The 19465-nt window shown below is 35.0% G+C and overlaps 1 protein-coding gene across 1 annotated transcript; it reads right to left on the bottom strand.

Moving 5' to 3' along the window:
* Positions 1 to 521: 521 nt before the first annotated feature.
* On the bottom strand, positions 522 to 17668 carry LOC104622533 (C-myc promoter-binding protein-like; the record flags this gene model as incomplete). Its single annotated transcript, XM_010289354.1, has 12 exons — positions 17343 to 17668; positions 16452 to 16701; positions 15017 to 15086; positions 13250 to 13419; positions 12308 to 12549; positions 9934 to 10000; positions 6570 to 6628; positions 5762 to 5906; positions 5008 to 5183; positions 3063 to 3163; positions 897 to 1115; positions 522 to 667 (listed from the first exon to the last, which is right to left on the bottom strand). Coding segments are annotated over exons 1-12 (1953 nt in total), but the record flags the coding sequence as incomplete, so codon positions are not given.
* Between the last annotated feature and the right edge of the window lie 1797 nt (positions 17669 to 19465).

The following is a 19465-nucleotide window of genomic DNA, read 5'->3' as shown; positions in this document are numbered from 1 at the left end:
AAGAACTGGCCAACAAATTTTTTAAAAAAAGCGAAGGAACCTTCTATTTTTAATGATTAAAAAAATAGTGAGACTGCCTTCTATCTTTTAAAGTGCTGCTCATCAACACCATTCTTGAACAGCTGCATGAAGTATGACACAATCTATAAAAATGCTTGGAGTTTTATCTAAGGAATATAATTCTCTGATAAAGAACCCCAAAGTTGCTACTTTACAGTCAGAATATTACACTTCTTGCTATGGGTCAGTATTTCAGAAGCTTACATACATGTGAAAATTAGCACTTTAACTTGTTTTCACGATACTTTATTTACACTTTCAAGAATTTGAAGTAGAAAATGAAACAAAGCCCAATGGAAAAGGAAAATGGAAGGTTCCAGTGACTAGAAAATGAGGAAGAAAAAACAGAATATAAAACCAGAAATAAACATGCAATTCAAATATATTTTGCTTGTACTCTATCAGATAACATAAGCAACAGCAGAAGTTAAAAAATGATACACATATGAAGACATGCTTACTTTATCTACGCAGTCATCAAAAAATGCAAGGCTTGCATCCTTATCACTGACAAAAGAACACTCTTCAATAAAGCGAATAAACATTTGAGTTTTGGTCATCAGTGTGTAAAACTTCTGATGTGAACGATCTCGACTTTTGAGGAAACCTATAAAGTGAAATCAGAAGCATGTAAGAATGCTCACCAAAAACCTCACCAAAAGTCAGCATACATTCTACCAATGAGAAATTACCTTTCTGTAACCTTTGCCACTATTTTTTCTGCACTCACATTTCTACTATCATTCATAATACTAACACTGCAAATGTTTTTATTCTTTAAAGAAGAGAGAATCTAAAATAATAAATATAAATAACACAAGTTTATGACTCTTCACCTTGTAGTTCAAAGAGAGAACTTGCGTCTGTGGCTGTTTCGGAGGGTGCCTCTGTTATTGGCCTGAGATAAGACCTGTAACCTTTTAGTATTGAGGCCATGAAACACAGAAATGCTTCCTGGATTTCCAAGTCTAACAGATGCAATTTCTTCCCAGAATTAAAATCATAGTCATTCATTGCTAATTCCATCAATGCATCTTCTCTTGGTCTCTGTTGCACTGTGAACAAAACCAACATTATAACAACATTTTACTTCCCACCCACTCCCAATATTGGTGAAAAAAAATTTCTCTTTATGCTACTAGATCCACTAATTACTGAGGTCCATTAATTTTGGAACAGATTAAAATATATGCAATTAAATTCAATCATGACAGCTTGACCTTATATAGCTCATGTACCTCTGGATAATACCAGAAGCAAGACACATTTACTTCGCAGGACATTAGTTACTACAGCAACAGAGAGAATCAGTATGGACAGAGCTTTAAAAAACCCTCAAAGCAAGCTGTAAAAACATGTAAAAATTTATATAAGGAGCTGATTAAAGAAACATTTTTTTATATTGTGTGTATTACTTTTTTTTAATGTGTGTACTTTTTTTTTTACATGTGTACTACTGTTTTTTTACAGTGCCTTTCATTTCAAAGTGTTCCCAAAAAGCTGACTATACATATTAAGTACCTATGTACATAAAAACCCCACCACTCAGATGCAAAGTGGAGCCATCAAAGCACAACACAATGCAAAATGCTGATACAGAGAAAAAGCAGGCTTTTTTCTTTTAATGATCTAGCAAAATCCCTATACTTAAAGTAGATGCTTGTATCAACGTTTTAAAGCCATCAGAACTTTAGCTAAGACTTCACTGCTACACACGAAGTATGGTAACATTCTAATAATGTCTCAAAAGAGTGAAAGGATGGATCCATGACTGTCTTTCCACATAATATAATTACAGCAAACCATCTATTGATACTATGATTAAGCAGTTTACTCTGTAATAAGAATTTAAGATCAGTACCACTCTATTTACATAGATTATAGAGAATATAAGGCTTGAAATTTTTTTGTAAAGAAATCCTCACAGTAAAATATATAAAAATTTTGAAGCAACAGACAATTTTTGTCACTTATTAGCTACACACGTTTTTTTGTGCAGCACACACCAATAAACTTCTGTTTCTGCACATTCTAATCAGGACACTATTTAATTCTAGTGACCTCAACAGCCAAGAAGGTATAAACAGCCTTTAAAAAAGTGCCCTAAACCCAGGTGACAGTTACAAAGATCTCATGCAATATGCTCTCCAAGTGTGTCTCAAACATGCAGTGTTGATCAACCCCATCCTTTTCATATTCTGATTTAAGTCTTAACCACTTGCTGTCTCTGCCACAGCAACTTGATTTTACAATTGTATTATTGCTCCTTAACGCTCCTTCCAATGTCTATGGAAATCATCTTCTAAGCAGACACGTAATATCAGGGAGCTTATGGACCTCCTTCCCACCTCACAAAGCCTATTAGCTATGATGCCCAAGCACATCAGTTGGCCTTGACTACATATACATTTCCAAATGTTTTGTTTTAAAAAATTGCATTCACATCAACCCGATCCATTTTTCTGCTTTCTCACATTAAGGTTCAATATACCTTGCTCTGCAATATTTAATGATTCTATCAACAACCAATTTTTTCTTAGAAACGCCCAGTAATTTTGCTATACATTTAAAAAAAACCCAATGTTTGTAAAACATTTGTTATTTCCATCTTAAAATTTTAGGTAAAGTACTATCAGCTTGAGGGTCAAAGTTAACTCAATTGTCAAGACATCAGAAGCCTTGAGCAAGCTTTGAGGACAAAACAAAGGTCTTTACTAGGTCCTGGCCTACTCTTTGCTTTACTATTCCATTCTCATAAAAGCTCTGCATTTTTGGGGGTACAGAGATAACATCAATACAAAGGGCTATCTATTAAGAACTGCCTTATATATATCAAAGTCTCCTCTATCCCAAAAGCCCCTAAAACCAGGTTCTAATCTATGGACTTAAAGGACAGATTTTGCCATTCTGTAGAAAAACATTATGTTGAGTGTAACAGGTGCGTTAAGAACATGTGGCACACTATATCCAATGTAAATCTGACTATGTACTTTCCTACTCACATTCTGCCAGTTGCTGATATAAATTACTTAAAGTGTTCATCAGATTTTTACAAGGTTTCTTTGGTAAGATCTTCCATGCAATAGTTTTCTTATCTCCAGTTCTGGAAGGAAAAAAAAAAGTATGAGTATACACTGGAATATATATATCTCTAGGTGTATATAGGTCTCTATTCAGAGGATTCTTCTTTCCCAACAAAGAAATGGGAGAACATATACAACTTGCTCCATTAAAACAGGACTGAGGAGGACTGAAAACCAACCAAAGTCAAACTTGATTTTCATACAGAGATTTGATCACAGCCATCCAACCAATGCCCCATATTTCAGGATGATGATTATGCAGCCATACTCTTTAGCACTGAAATCAATCCACTTAGAACTCATGAAAGATGGATTAGTAGTAGTAAGCACCTGCCATTGCACAAGCAACCACCACACATACTATGTTCTGAGCTGTAATTACTTAAACTAGGATGGACATAATGACTAGAATGCTCGTAGTAACCTGAAATCAATTTGATATGATAATTGCTTTGTGTTTAGTGCATATACATTTGGACTTAACTATATCATTATCCTGATGAAAAAAAATTACAATGTTCTTTGTCAACAGAGGGCACCATCTAGCCTCAAGACCCCATCGGTCACAAAGTTGCAGAAACTGTAAGCATTTGTTTGACACTTTTTTCCGCATGATGAAATGGAATTAATCTGTTCTAAGAAAATGCATAGAAAATCGGCTAAAAGTAGAATGAAAACAGAAATAACTGGAAAATAAAATTTTTTCCCATTAATAAATATGTAGCTAATTAGACAAATACCAGAAGAAATGCACAAACATGTTCCTCTTAACCAAAAAGTAGCAAAACTAAACCTGAAGTTATCGCAGCCTAGTTTGAACTAGTTCCTAAAAACTTGAGAGCAGAACTGCTATACAAACTTGCTACCGGCATAAAATCCATAACAAAAATTTCTATTTACAAATACTTAATATATGTAACCTTCTCTAAATCCACACACAACTACTGAAGCAAAAATAAACCCACGAGTAAGAAAATTTAGAAAGAAAAAAATTTTTTAGTTAGGCATAGTAATGTTGAAAGACTGCTACCAACAGGAGGATGATACCAAGAATGCTGACCAAAGACTTTGAGAAGTAACACTAAGTATATACTGAGTATATTAAACATTATATTGAAATAAAATTCTGAAATACAAGTTTAATGATTTTTGTGTGGTTTAGAATCTTGAATTAGAAGCCTTAGCCACTTCTATTTTTGTATCACATCATCACAAGGAAATAGATAATTTGAGTATCACGACTGTTTCCCAGTGGTTCTAACAGTGCACTGCTATCCCTTAGCAGTATTTTAGATACTAGATAATTAGTATTACAGAAAAATGAAGTACTCTACACAGTTCTGAAGAAGAAATATTAGAATACTGTTATTTCGGTTCATTAATGATGGCATGACTAAGTGTTAAGACTCTCTTGCCCATGAAAGTTCACATCTCATTCTCTACATGAAGTTCCTATACTTCATATTGATATGGAGTATGATTTAATTGTTATAATTTTCAAGCAGATGCCCATATGAAGACACTGGAATTTCTTCAAGACTAAAAGCTGATCATGAAAACCAAAAATGACTATTCTCCTCCAGGGACAACGAAGTGAGACACAATATGGTTAATCCAGGAAACGTGCCAACATGTGCAATAAGATTTTAATGTAACAGAATAAAAGGCAATAATGTTCCATGAGGATTGTACCTCCACTCTGCCATGTTGAACAGGAGATATTTCTAGCATCCTCATTTCAAGAAGGATGATATATTAGAAAGTTCAGAGATTTGAAACAAATAAACCCCCCCAAAGTTTGGTCAAAAAGCTAGGTTTTGCCTTCAAAAACAGGAAGCAAAAAAATTAACATGGAAATACTTACTGAGAAATTGTATTGGTATCTAGGTCAACACAGCTAACGTCTGGTGGAGGGTCATAGAGATCAAAGTATCTTGAATCAATTCCCACTATGAATGGGCACGGTGCACTTAACACATCTGCCAGTGCCAAGGGACAGAGAGGAATATATGGGCAAGGCCAGTGGAAGGGAAATATCATCTTTGAAAATATGCAGAGATAAAAACATAGGTTAAACATGCATAATATAGTCTATGCAAGCATAAACCACACTTTACTAACTGCCACTGCAAAATTATTTAACCTGGCAGGTAATTATTACTGAAATCTAGATGCAGATTATTAAATAAAAAATGCGCTCATTTCTCTAAAACTCAATGTATTTAATTTGTAGGAAGAAAGCTCTTCAGAATAATAAACTGTAAATAGTAGAGGTAGCAAAACAATGCTTAGTGAAGACAGGCAGGAAAAGAATATGTATTTAAAATTCTTCTGCAAGAGAGAATACAGTGCTATTCAAGAAAATTAGGAACTCATAGTCAGTGCATTGGGATGACCACACAACATGCTTTACTTATGCACAAAGAACGAACAACAGTTACTGTTTCTCTTCTGTTTTCATAGCAATATGAAGTTTTCTCTCTAATGATCTTTATTTTTATTCTTATTGTTAAGTAACCTTTAAGCCTAACAGCACTACTACTAATTTTAGATTTTATCTAAAACACCAACTTTTTTCCCACCACTTATAGGCGTATGATTAAAGGAATGTTACTTACAGAGACTAACGCCTCTGTCACACTAGTAAGGACAGAAGGTCGCAATGAATGGATGAGAATTTTATGTTCCGTCACAGCAAACACAAGTAGAGTTACCGCATTTTCAGGTCCTAAATTCTGAAGTAGTGCAGAAAACTTGCCCCCACTGTTACAGAACATAAACAAACTGGTGAGTTACAAGGGACCATTGAAAAAAAGAATGTTCAATAACAAAATAGAAAACAAGGCATTAGAATAGGATTTTATAAACTTAAATCTTCAAATCTTCTTTTTAAAGAAGACTGCAAGGCAGACTGCTTGGTACACTTCACTGTTCAGTGAAGAATGGTTACTTGCCAATAGTAACCATGATTCCTTGAGACTCTTCAATCAGTCTAGACTATTTTCAGGACATGTGCATGATGATTTTTCTTTTTGAAAGCAATTTACAGGGAGACAACATGTGTTTCTTTAACCATTCTCCTACACAGAGACACAGAAGTTAAGACAGTCACACAACTTCAATTACCTTGCAATACAAAAGCTGCACCATTTTGGGAGCAGAGATACCAACTCATAGAAAGGGGATCTAACAATCTATATTCTGCCTCCAGAACCACTTCAATTATTTGAAAACACACAGATATTGTTCATTAAGTATGTAATCTTGTCAGGGTCTAATCACATAAATAAACTTCAGATACACTAGCTACAAAAGGCACCAGACAAGGCAAGTTAATTTGCACAATTACACCTCAAGGTACCAAATCTTTTCTGTAATGTAAATCAGAATACATTTCACAATCAACCAGAAGATACTGCTACTTGCCTCAGTGGAAGGGGTGATGACACAGGTTGGCTAAGAATAAGGTTATCATGTGGAGACAGCTGGAAAAAGATTTTAAAATACATTCTTTTTATTCCAAGCTTTGGAAATATTTATTAGAAATTACACAACAATGACACAGAACATCTAAAAATAAAATTCTAAGACAAACTTTATATAGCCTAGTTGTATAGCACTGTAAAAAGTGGTGCGCAATGCTATGCATCAGTTATCTTTTAGTAAAAACCAGGCAAAGCATGCTCTTTTCTTAGTTAGAATTGAATACATTGCATATTCATAAAGAGGAATTTAAACTACCTAATACTGCAAAAAATTGAATATATTAACTGCTGAAAAATAAAGCCTTCTGTATTTTAAGGGAAGTGAGGACCCATAGTTCATATACAGCTTTCGGAGGCCGGCAGGGATTCTTTTTGGAGTTAGAGAGATGGATAAAATGCATGGAGGGGAGAGATGGCAGGTCATAATGTAAAGTAACATTTTCTTCGGAAGGCATGCGAATTAGGCTCTTAACTGGTAAAAACTGCTCAGCTCAGCTTTGATAGAATCTTTAAAATTTGCATTAGTTGAAGATCCAAGACAAAAAGATCTTACTAATTCACGTTTCTTCCTTACAGTGATATGACATCAAGAGAAATCATTCATATATTCAGCATGAATAGGAGGATTCAAATGAATACAAGAATAGAGATACACAATCAATTTATCAAAGCTCAGCTGACATTGTCAGCCACACTAAGTCCAAGGTAACAAGACATCAGTTAGCTTAACCCTCCCTGCTAAGTGGTCATGCATTTTCTATCTAGTGTATAAAAGCACACGTGCAAGTACAAGCAGCAGCAGTAATTCAGTAAATCGCAGTTAACTTGTACAACTAAGCTGCAAGTTCAGGCAAGTTTTACTGACGTTTCACCTAACACTGCCTGGACAGACGCACAGAAGGTATGACATGGGCAAGAGCCTATGCAGTACTGCTTCCTTGCATATTTTACGTAACAGAGCTTTTGAAGGCTAATGCTGCATTTGCTTTCAGTGACAAATGAGGATGGCCACACCACTCTACGTGCTAGATCTGTCTTCAAGCAAGTCACCTCGTGACAACACACCATTAGCTTGTTCAGTGGAAGAATTCAAAGACCTCATTTTTTCAGCCTGAGGTAAGCTTCACAAGCTACCCTCGGAAAGGAAGCATCGGCCTAATGTCCTATGACTTTTGTGTTTGAGCAACAGCAGACAAACACAATCAAGCATCTATTCAAAGAGCATGTCTCCCTTAGGCAGAAGGGGCACTTACTGCCCCTGTTCCTCAGGGGGAGACACATGCTACTCCCTGTGCTCTTGAAGTTTGCAGGTTGTGAATACGTCATTAGAGCAGGAACATCTGTGTAACAAGGGGATGTAGGACACGGAGAATGGAGTCTAGCAGATTTCAGATCTGAAACAACCTATCACCAGTGGCAGCTGGAAACTGGCAATCAGTAAAACATTCAGGAATGTTCTTAATGGCTATAATTTCTTTGAAACTTAAAAGTCAGATACTTGCCATGTTCTCTCTCACTTGTAACAGATGCTAAGAAGGATCTAAAGAATGGGTTACACATCCAGACTGGCATATATGCAGTTACTAAAATAAATCACGTCTCATTTTCACGAAGCATATAGGCACTTGCAAGACATTCTACAGCAACACATATTCAGAAAGATTTACTAATTATTTAGCAAAAGGCTACCATGTTTTAAATTAATAAGCTTCAGAGAGAAATTACTATTTCTTCAATGAAATGGAATCCTACTTTCAAGAATAGAGGCATTTCCCACACTATTTTTGGGAAAACATCTTGGGTACAGTCACTTCTGATTTTCTTCAGTGCAGTATCAAACACAACTCAAAAGACCCTGAAAGCAGCTGGAAGTACTTATCCATAGACCTCAACTACCACTGCCTATCTTAAAAGCAGTATGTCCTCCATCTGTACTATCAGCTACTAAAGTTATACTAACTTGACGCACACAGTATTTTGTAAATAAGGTGTAACAGACATAATTTCACATCACTTATGTCACAGACTTTGTTCCGGGAGATATGCTTGTGTATACATTGACAGAGTTCCCTAAAAATTCAGACTAAAAAAATTAAATGTTTTTCTCTAAATTCACTTATAGTTCTCTGTAAATGTGTGTTTAGTGTTCCCTAGCACAAATACTTTATTGAAGGTGAATACAAAAATAAACCACCCCAAGATGTAAAAATACAGGGTTTTGAACTGAACTTTTAAATCATAATAAAAGTGACAGAAGTGTCAGATACAGCTTCAGTATAACTGTTCTCCAGCCCCTTTTCAGTAACAGTAATAAATGTCACTTCTTTAGAATATCAAAGTACACTAAGGAGGATCTTTAATATTCAATACATTCTACAAAGATGTAACTCAAGTTTGTATTTACTCTGAAAGAATTCAATGGCATATGGGCTACTACATTAAGACTGAAAACTGCACAGGGCGCTCTATATTTTATTTCATATCAGTAGTACCAGAAAGTAACATCCTTTTGTAATGGCTTGTTCAAAACCACAGGATTGGTAGAACAACTACAACCGGAACAGAGCTGTCTTTTCTCAGAAATAAAATTTTAACGTGTCTCTACCTGTTTTGCCTCTTAGGAGGGGAAAAAAAAACCCTGAAGATTTAATAGCACTTAAAAGCCTTTGAGATATGGATTTCCTCTCTCCTATCAACACAGACACAGGTGAAATTTCAACAGGTAACCTAACTCTAGCAATTATACCATTTCACTCACACACAGTAAAATATGCTATGTCTTGCAGGTAGGACAGCACAAGGGTCATATTTGATAAACTGTGCCTCTGTTGAATGTGCGTAGCTCTTGCTCTTTTCAGTAAGAGCTATCCATTACATAAAGGACAGCATGAAGCCCTCTGGGAAAACGGGTCATCATGGATCTTCACATCTGGTTTTCATTTTATTTATTTATTTTACACTCAGACTTCATACAGTAGCAAGACGAAAACAGTTCAAAAGTTATTGCAATAATCAAACTAGATGCCAACTTTGAGTGGTTTTTCATTAATTTCCATATACTCTGAAAAAAAAAAAATTTAGTTCTAAGCTCACTGAACAGTATCTTGTAATCTCTCATTAAAGTCCTTACCTAAACTGGAAACAGAACAGTGAGAAATCTGCAAAAACTAAGTGTATGAATTTAAGAAAAAAATCCTGAGAAAAATAAATTGAACATAAAAATTACATTTTCCATTTACTAACCTGTTCAACAGCTGTTTTGTCTTCAGTTAAGACATAGCTATTAAGAAGAAATTTACACTTACCTGAACTAGGATTCTTGGCCTCTGAGGGGATGGAAAAGGAACTTTATGCATGAAATGGGAAATGTGTCTAGAAGATAGAAAAATATCAATTTAGTACAAATTATAAGATTAAACTGCTTTACCTCAAGACAAAATTATTGCCACTAAGAGAAGTCATATAAAATTGGCACATACTTATACAAAGACAGCAGCAAAAAACCAGCCCCCAAATCTGACAGGGATATTCTGACCTTGATAATCTATTTTTCTACTAGTGACAAGTAAAATGACAGGCCAGGTTCTTTCAGACTACAAGCTTGGTTTGTGTGACCGAAAAATTACAAGGAGGTTTTTTTTTGTTTTTAAATATTTGTAAAGTAGAAATATTAATGTTTGAGTATCACAATACCATTTTACAACCACACTTCTGAGATTGGCTTGAAATAGCACTATACCTCAGAGACTAGCACTGGTTATTTGGAAAAAAATAGTCACAGCTGAGTATCAAGGACAGTCATTAAGTTCATCCACTTTCTTCATATCCATTTTCTTCATTTCCAAATACAAAATGTTATGTAAGATTTCTGATGAAAAAAGTGTTAAAGTTTTTCCATATACTATAAATACAAAAAATGTTTTTTAAATTTGAGTGAGTTCTCAGTTCTATAAATTGATTAAACTTACAAAAGTTCTAAAAGCCTAGGAGTTCTACGTAATACACGCTTTCACATTAAAAGAAACTACATGCAATCAGTACAAACTTTGGAAGAAACAGGTCATCCATCATAAACCGCATGCTACCGAACATACCTTGCTGTGATTTCTGCAACTCTTACCATCATTATGACACAGACAACCAACCAAATTTTGAAGGAATTCAGAGAAACCCACAAATAAGCATCAACTTACATAGAAACTCATTTTACATGTTTCTGATTCAAAGCTATATATTTCATACTTATATTTCAATGTAGCTGCATATTACGCCATTAGCTACATGCAAGAAACCCACATTTTTACTGTGTTTTTCGGTTTGTGTACTTGTGCTAGGCTTAACTATTTGTTGTAGTTCTATAATCACATAACTGGCATTAACCAGAACCACTGACAGAAGAAGCAGTCTCGTCCCTCTCCTTGGCCACTCCTCAGCTGACCTCCCTCGTGTCAGCATCAATGTCTGTGCAGCCACATGGCAAATGAGAAACGGAAAGGAATCAGGCTGACAACAGGTTTGGGGTTTTGTCTTTATTCCTAGTGTATGAAGATGGTGGCAGAAATACGGAACATACAACAAACATCAAGGGAAAGGCCTGCTGCTTGCAGAAGCGGGGCTGCCTGAAAATGTTCAAATAGGCATGTATGGCACAGACAACGTTGATCATCATTAAAATAGCCGAAGAAACTAGGCTAGATGCCATATTAACTTCATGCAAGACAGTGTAGCTATATTTAAATTATCCACAGTAAATTGACCAGTCCGTTCACAAATCAGAGAAATCAGAAGCAGCAAATAAATCTGTAAAATCAAAATTAATAAAACATCTGTTATACCTACTTCTCATTTTATTCACTCCCAAAACTCCAAAACCAAAAATAGTTCTCAGCTTAAAAAAACAAAAATAATAATAAAAAAATCTTTTAATTATCGGAAGTTTACACTATCAGAATTTTAGAGCAAGTACAGTAAATACAAAGTGGAATAATGAAGTGGATAAACAACCACAACAAATGCTTAATCCATAAAGTCAAAGTCTCATAAAAGTTAATATTGAAGTTTAATCAGAAAAAAGACTGATGTGTAATAAAATAAAAAAGCAAATATTGCATCTGAAATCTGACACATTGAAAAGTTATGTTAGCCTAGAAATTTTAAATGGTATTATGTATCAATTACAGGTATCAACCACTCCATGGACATAAGGATTTCCTCTGCATTTTGAAATGTGAAATCCTTTATGTAAGGAGGAAAATACGTTTAATTATCAAAAATACAGGAAGATTACTAGTGCAAAAAATTCAATCTACTTTATTACCTCTCACTACACAACAAATAGGCATTTGAAAAAATGCAAACCCATGTATTTCATTCTCATAACTTAATGCATACAACATTGAGAAAGGATTTATAATCTTGCTCCTCCTAATCACTATGCTAACGAGTGCAAAGCTAATTAGAAAAGGCTTTCAGAGATACCTTTGCAGGCCCTTAAATCACAAATACAAATCTAGGCTTTTTCAGGAAGTACGTAAAGATACATTTAATTAATGGAGAAAAGTGCTTAATCTAGTGTAACCGTTATATGCAATGTTTGATGACTAAAGCAAAAAGGAAACTTAGAAGTAAAAAAGGGTGCTCATCAACTGAAATTAGCTAGGAATTTTTGAAATTACTTACTTCTCAATGGGGAGGACATGTGGACCAGAAATGGAGTAACGATACAGAAAGGTAAGAAACTTCTTGAAAGCATCAAAGAAAGGCCAGTGAGAGAGCAGACAGATGCATTTATTTGTTTGAACTGTTCTGCAGGTGTCTGAATTTCCCTCAACAGCAGCTGCTAATCCCAGTTGAGATTTTTGTTTCTCTGTGAGATTCTCTTCAGGATACAGTTCATAAAACTGAATAGCAGCACCATATACCTGCAAACAACATACGTGATTTGAAGTCAATAAATCTGCCTTGATCTTCAAAGCAATCTAGCAAACCCCAAACATGCAAGGAAAATCAAGTCTATGTTACTGTTTGAAAAGTTACATTAGTGAACCATCTTTTGAAGCAATCTATTCCAGACTATTCTTATGGCTGTGAAAATCCAGGCTACTATTTATGTAAAACACTTAATATCATATGAGAAAGAGTAATTTATGAAACAATTTAAGTAAGAGAAAAAAAATTATTATACAGAGTACAACTACTGTTGTTTACAGTCAACTGCTCCTACAATTGCCTTTAAAGCTATTTTAGGAATCCTTTAAGCAACTCAAAGCAGTATTCCTCTGACATCCAATTCACTTTTTAGAACAGGTATATACATGTAAGGTTGTTTCTATGCTTGCAATAAAAATAGTATACTTGCACGTATATGCAGTCAGAATTTTTATAGCTCTGTAGTGTCAAAGGCTAACATGATTGGAAAGCAAAGGAATACAAGTTTATATGATCAACAGTCCAGCAGTGAAACAAATGCAAGTCACTCTAAAACTGTCTTTGACTTAAGCCCAAACAAATATATTCAGGTTTGTCTATGAAAATATGTATTACCATAATCCTGAAATGATAAACAACCAATTTTTTAAACTTAAATTATTAACAGTGATTTTTTTTAGGCTTTCAGAATACCTTTTCTGCAGAAGCTCCAGTTAGTACAAATGTAGAAAAAACTGGGAGAGGGTATTTACTGTTAGATGGCCAACATTCAATCGTTGCACCCATAGGGAGACAAAAAAGAGGCACAGATTCTGGTAATGGGAATGATTCATAATCTTCTTCAGGATATCTGCATATTAAACCTATAAAGGCAATTTGTAAAGAGGCAGTTATGTAAGGAATAGCAGAAACATATTTGTAATAGCTCATTCCATAAAAACATGCCCAGAAAAATCATGTGTGAGCATACACTAACTTCAGAAATCAGTAAAGCTGTAAATAGTCAGGCATAGCGCACAGCTGGAAAGGGGCAGCATAGTTCCAAGGCCTAAGGAGAAATCACCTGACTAGAACATTGGACTCAAGTCCTACTTACTATTCTAGGAACTATTCACAACTAATTTATCTTTTTCTGTTTGCAGGTTCTGTGCATCTCAGCTATTATTATAATAGTTCATATTCATCACTAGCATGAGTAAAGATTTAAAATTTACTTAAAAAAAGGGTAACCTGAATAATTGAGAAATAAGACTGATGTTTTCAATTATGAAAGCAATTACTTCTTGCCAACAAATGTTTCCTGAAAAACCCAATACTGTGTTAGATATTTGATAGATTTTTTTTAATAATATCAATAGAATGGAACAAATTCCTCTCAGCTGAGGATTCAGCTAATGTGCTATCCAACTCATGTGTTTAGACTTAATTTTAAACATAGCTGTAAAACACGAAATTCTGAAGCAGAGGCTCGTAACATAAAGGTCTTCAATTACATCATAGGGCTGTGTAGCAATCTTATCCTTTCTTATTGCCAACCCAGGGGACTGCAAACTGAGAATGAATATTGCGTGAAGGGATTTAGGATTTCTTTGCATTAGAGGGCACAATCACTACACATTCTTTTCTAACGTACAGTGAAATATTAGTAAGCAATAACAACTCGTAACCAAGAAGGGCAGTGTTTTTTCCCTCGCCAAGAAGCAAAATTTTGTGCAAGCTACTACCAGATCTGTGACCTTTTAAAATTTGCATTTATTTACAAATTTATTGTCCACCTTCATTTAGTCCTAAAGCACTGTTGTTTACAGAGGGCAGCATCTCAAAGGGATATAAGTGCATCAAAGCTTGAGGCTGAATCATGCTCCTAACTTGCACTCAAACAAAATCAGGGGTTTAAAAAAATAAAAAAAAAGAAAACCCAACACATTTCATCAAAGCCATAGCAAATCTAATTCTGTCTTATAAATAAAACAACAAAATAAAGATGATACACAACCCAAAAATACTTAAAACAGCTCAACGCCACTGATGTTCAGGGCAGTGTGGAAGTCTGCAGCATTCTTCAAAATGTTTCTTAAAGAAACTGATCATGAAAATGCATCAAAAAATTTTTGCAATATTTACTTCTGTGTATATATATATCCTTAAGGGACAGGTATCAGCAACAAAAACAGAGGTGGGAGACACACAGGTTTGTAGAAACCTATCGAAACACAACTGTGCTTCCAATTAAAAGCAAATTTTAAAACAAAAGGGTTGTGATACATAATTCTAAGGCTTATTTCAGGACATTACTTTAAAAGAGTTCTTCAGGGAAAGATGCCTTTTTGGATAATGCCAAGACAGTGTCTTTGTCAAATAAATCTTCAATTAAAAAAAAAAAAAAAAAAGAAATCACATTACAAATAAGCCTGTACATCCTGAATTGAAGATAAAGAGAGCTAAATAGTAGTTACATACCAGCTTTATATGATATAGTGTTGGTTTTTGCCACAGACTTTTTATAACATAAATATACGGCTGAGCCCCACTGTAAAATAGAAGAAGTTATTGGATTACGTGATGAAGTATGACAAAACGACGTAACAGACTGGAGGAAATCCTCCTCTTCCTTGTTTACAAAGAACCTTAATCTACACACAAAAACATGGAGCATACAGGGATTTTGGGCCTGCTATGCTACCCTTTCTGAGAACAGCCACAAACAGATAACTGAAAGAGAAGTACTGCGGTAGCTCTGAGCTAACCAATCCATGGCAGGCATCAGCCTAACCTCTAAAAGAGAACTGGCTTATAGACTTATAGAAACATGAGATCTATAAATTATTCTCCAAAATATTTGTTAACCCAACTACAGAATTTTAAGTACACTGTCATCCATATAAACATTTACACTTTTCTCCATTTTGTTAAACTTCTGGCTTAAACATGCGTATAGACAGATACACATACATACACACACTCATTTATATATACACACAGAGCACGCAGTAACTTCTGTTATTAAGTACATTTGTATATCACTTTAGAATGGAAAAGATCGGCACCCTTTAAAGGCACACAAAGCTTTTATGGATGGGAGAAAAATATGGCGATTTCCTAAATACAGCACTCCCATGACCCAGTCAATACAGGGATTGGTAGAACTGAAAAATTCATTTGTTAATGCCTACGGGCATTTATATATATAAAAACAAGTACAGATCAATTTCCATCATCTTTTTTGCATGATATCACACGCACACGTGGTCAGCATCTTCAACAGCATACTGACTTTTGAGGACCCTACGAAAGCCAGCATATAGGCTGCAGATTCAACCAGGAAACCTAAATATTAAGTTCTGTAAAACAAAGTGCTGTGATGCCTTGGTATTTTAGCAGGTCTGGCTTTGGAACCATATTAAGAATTTAAACAGGCTTACAGACAACAGCCTCCAACATCCCTCACATGCAACTTTCTTCAGAGAAAAAGTTTGTGAAACTACTGAGGAGAACGACACATAAAATAGCATTGTAGGTAAGGGGAGAGTTTAAAAACAAAACAGGAGGCAGTTGTTAGATACAGAACTCCCATCACAAGAGTAAAATCAGTGTCAGAAACTGCCTCACCTGTAAAACCTCCAGTTATACACATGGTAACACAACAGGTTTTAGGGACTAACCCAAAGGTCCTGACATTAGCATTTCTAAGTCAGCACTAAGAAGACTATTTGCTCCAAGACTTCCAAAAAGACTTTGTTACAAGCAGGAACAAAGAAACGTAATCTCTCAAGATTTTATTTATCTTTGGGGAGTGCTCATCAAAATTTTTCACCAGGTACTCTGAGAACCGTCACAAATACTCCACAAACATCACTGAATATCAACTGTTCAAAATCCAGATTTTGAACCTTACCATACTATTATTAAGATTCTTGTCAACCTTGCAGAAAGTATGTGGAGGGGTTTCTCCTTTACTTGGTATGATTATACATATATCCGTAACAGCCAACGTGTTTTGTGTCATGTTTTCGGATGCTCTTCGGTAAGTGATGTACACTCTTTGTGATGAGGCGCTGCCACTAATGTTAGCAGGCCGACCATATGGAGTAGTTTGAATTATTTCACAACCTTGTTTTACTCTTTCTTTCCCATCATATAAAACCCTAGTTAAAATGGGATGAACAAAAGTCAGAAGGCACATATTTTTTTTTAACAATTTGAATACTAATACTATACTAAGAATTATAACTGAATAGTACTAATTTAACAGAAGTTAAATTGTCTTAACTTGTCTCATCTCTGATCAAAACATTTTTCCTGACAAGTTCAAGTCCCACTATATCAAATTGCATTCTAACAGAAAAGCTTCATGATGAAACTATAATAGTTTTCCTCATGTATAATCTCTTTTAAGTATTTTGTTTAGTGCAAAATAGTGTTATTTTCAATTCTATTAAAGATTCATTGTCTGATCCTAAGGACATCATACAACTCACCTCTTCTCAATCTGTATTAAATAGTTTAAGCACCTTATCTCAACCAAAATATATACATTGACAGTTATAAAAGGCTTTGAAAATTATAAAAGTCTTTGAAAACTCCAAAATGCAAAGGATTACACTTGTCACTAAAATCCACTCAGCATGCAATTTTCCTAACATATTGGGTTACAGTATGCTCAAGTCAAGAAATACCTTCCTGGTTAGAGTTTTGCCTTATGTTAAAAAAGTATGTTTTTTTTACCTCATTACTCAAATAAAACTGCCAAAATCACTTACTGATTACTTACTGAAAAACCACTCACCCCAAATCAGTAAGTGGGGGCTTATCCCTTCCTCGGCGATAACACAGGTATATTTGTGGTCCTACAAGACTGCCATTATTAAGATCTGCAGACAGTCCTGAGGGAGTAACATCTATGCATTTATATCCCTGAGGAACTTCCTCCCCCAGAGATTTATTAATTACTGTTACATCTGTAATAGGTTCTTTTGGTTTAGCGATTTTATGGCAAGCATCATTGAAGTGGATTTCTTCCTCTAGTGGTTTTGAAATATCTGTTAATCCTGCGACAACAAAGTAGTCAGCAACACGAGCCCCTTTGTCTTCCATCTTCCATTACAAGACGTTATAACTGGCAAGAAAGAAATACATATCAGTATTTTTAAAAGGATATCAGAAATTATTAATAAAGTTTTGTTTATTTTTAAAAACAGAAAATTTGCAGTAATATAAATGAAAACACAATATTTTGCAGAAGAATACAGAAGAAATAGAGAGATCCCTCATCAGATCATGTAACATTTTTCATTTGTAATCATAATCTTTCCAATTTGGAATTCTCAGCCACAATCAGGAGAGTTAATTGTTAAGTCTTGGAACGGAAAACCCAAGTGGTCTCTTTTTGTTCATCTACACACTAGAGTAGCTGAACCAACAGGAACAGTAACAGCAAAATACTGTGCAAAGTTCTGCAAATAGTTCACTACCTAAAGCCCACAGCTGAGCCAAAAAGCAGTTCTCATGTACTTTGCATATAGTCTATTACTGCACTCTATTCACCATGACAAGGGATCTTCTAAGGCATGATCTACAATTAATTTGCTTCCTGAATATTAAACATATACGCAAAGGCTGTCTTGATTATCCTAAAGAAACAATTATAATATTTGCAGCCATCTCACCCTATGGGATTTTACATCAGATACCAAGGCCAGATCTTCTCGGGAGTATTTTTGCAGGCTAAAAGTTGATACCATTTTATTTTAGAGTGCTTTGGGATCCAGATCCTTGATATACAACCCATCCATAGCCAGCAATATACCAGGTTTTATACAAGACATTTAAACCAAGTCAACTTCAATGGACTACACACCACTGTGAAACAAAAACATTCAAGACCACATGAAGTTTTTTGTAATAAAAGGAATACAGTCTTGCTGTTCCAGCCAAATTGTGTTGGGAAATTACATTCTTTCTTCCTGGAACGTACCGATAAAAAAAATTCTTTACATATGAACTTTTTCTGTACAGTGGGTTTTTTTTGCAGTGTTTGCCACAAATGTTATAAATTAACTTCAGCACAGGACAAAGTAATATCTGTAGGATGAAAAGATGGCCTTGCAAACAACGCAGTGCGCTACACATCAGGAGATTCACATTCCTCTTTGTCAGAGACTCTTGAATACCTTTGCAAGTTACTTAAACCCCATGTCTTTTTTCATAACTTGATTTTGCAAATAAAGAAAATACTTTTGGCTCTTTCACGGAACATTGAGGAATGAGCTAAAAACTAAGCTCATCTAAGCCACCCATATGTACTGGAACCTTGCTAACGTAGCTTCAGGAAGTTTAGTGTCATCAAGTTCCAGACTTTTTAAACCAGACAAGCTTTTTAAGACTCCTTTTTGTTGAATGAATTTTGCTTGTGTATAAAATTTTATTGCAAGAGAAACTGTTACAACACCGGAGTTTCAAGAGCTTGCTAACATTCAGAAACTCAACAAACAGAATTTAAAACAGTTTGAATGGTTAGTACAAAACTTCAGTTTTCATGCCACCTTATTCTAGTTGCTTTATATGTAGAGCAAAAAATAAAAGGGACAAAGTATTAAGCCTTATCAAACTTCACACCATCATGACTCTTGGATTTTAAACAAATCTTCATTAAAATGAGCAAAATAAATTTGGACATCTCTCACTGGTAATTAGGGGAATCACGTCCTACGCTGACACTGTGCATTTAATCAAAAATGTTCCAAGCTGACCTCAGATTTCCAGCACCTGTTCAAGAAGCAAGAATGCCAGTCTGTGCCTGATCACCACTATCAACCTCATCCACCAGTGCAAGAAAGGTAATTCCATCTTCTTGCTCGTATTTTGTAGGTTGGTTGTATTTTGCTGGAATAACTGACTTGACTAGCTTCT

Source organism: Phaethon lepturus, unplaced genomic scaffold (genome assembly GCF_000687285.1).
Source record: "Phaethon lepturus isolate BGI_N335 unplaced genomic scaffold, ASM68728v1 scaffold57656, whole genome shotgun sequence".
Taxonomy (NCBI): domain Eukaryota; kingdom Metazoa; phylum Chordata; class Aves; order Phaethontiformes; family Phaethontidae; genus Phaethon; species Phaethon lepturus.
Note: the sequence above shows the minus strand (reverse complement) of the source record. Positions and strands in the feature narration are given on the sequence as shown.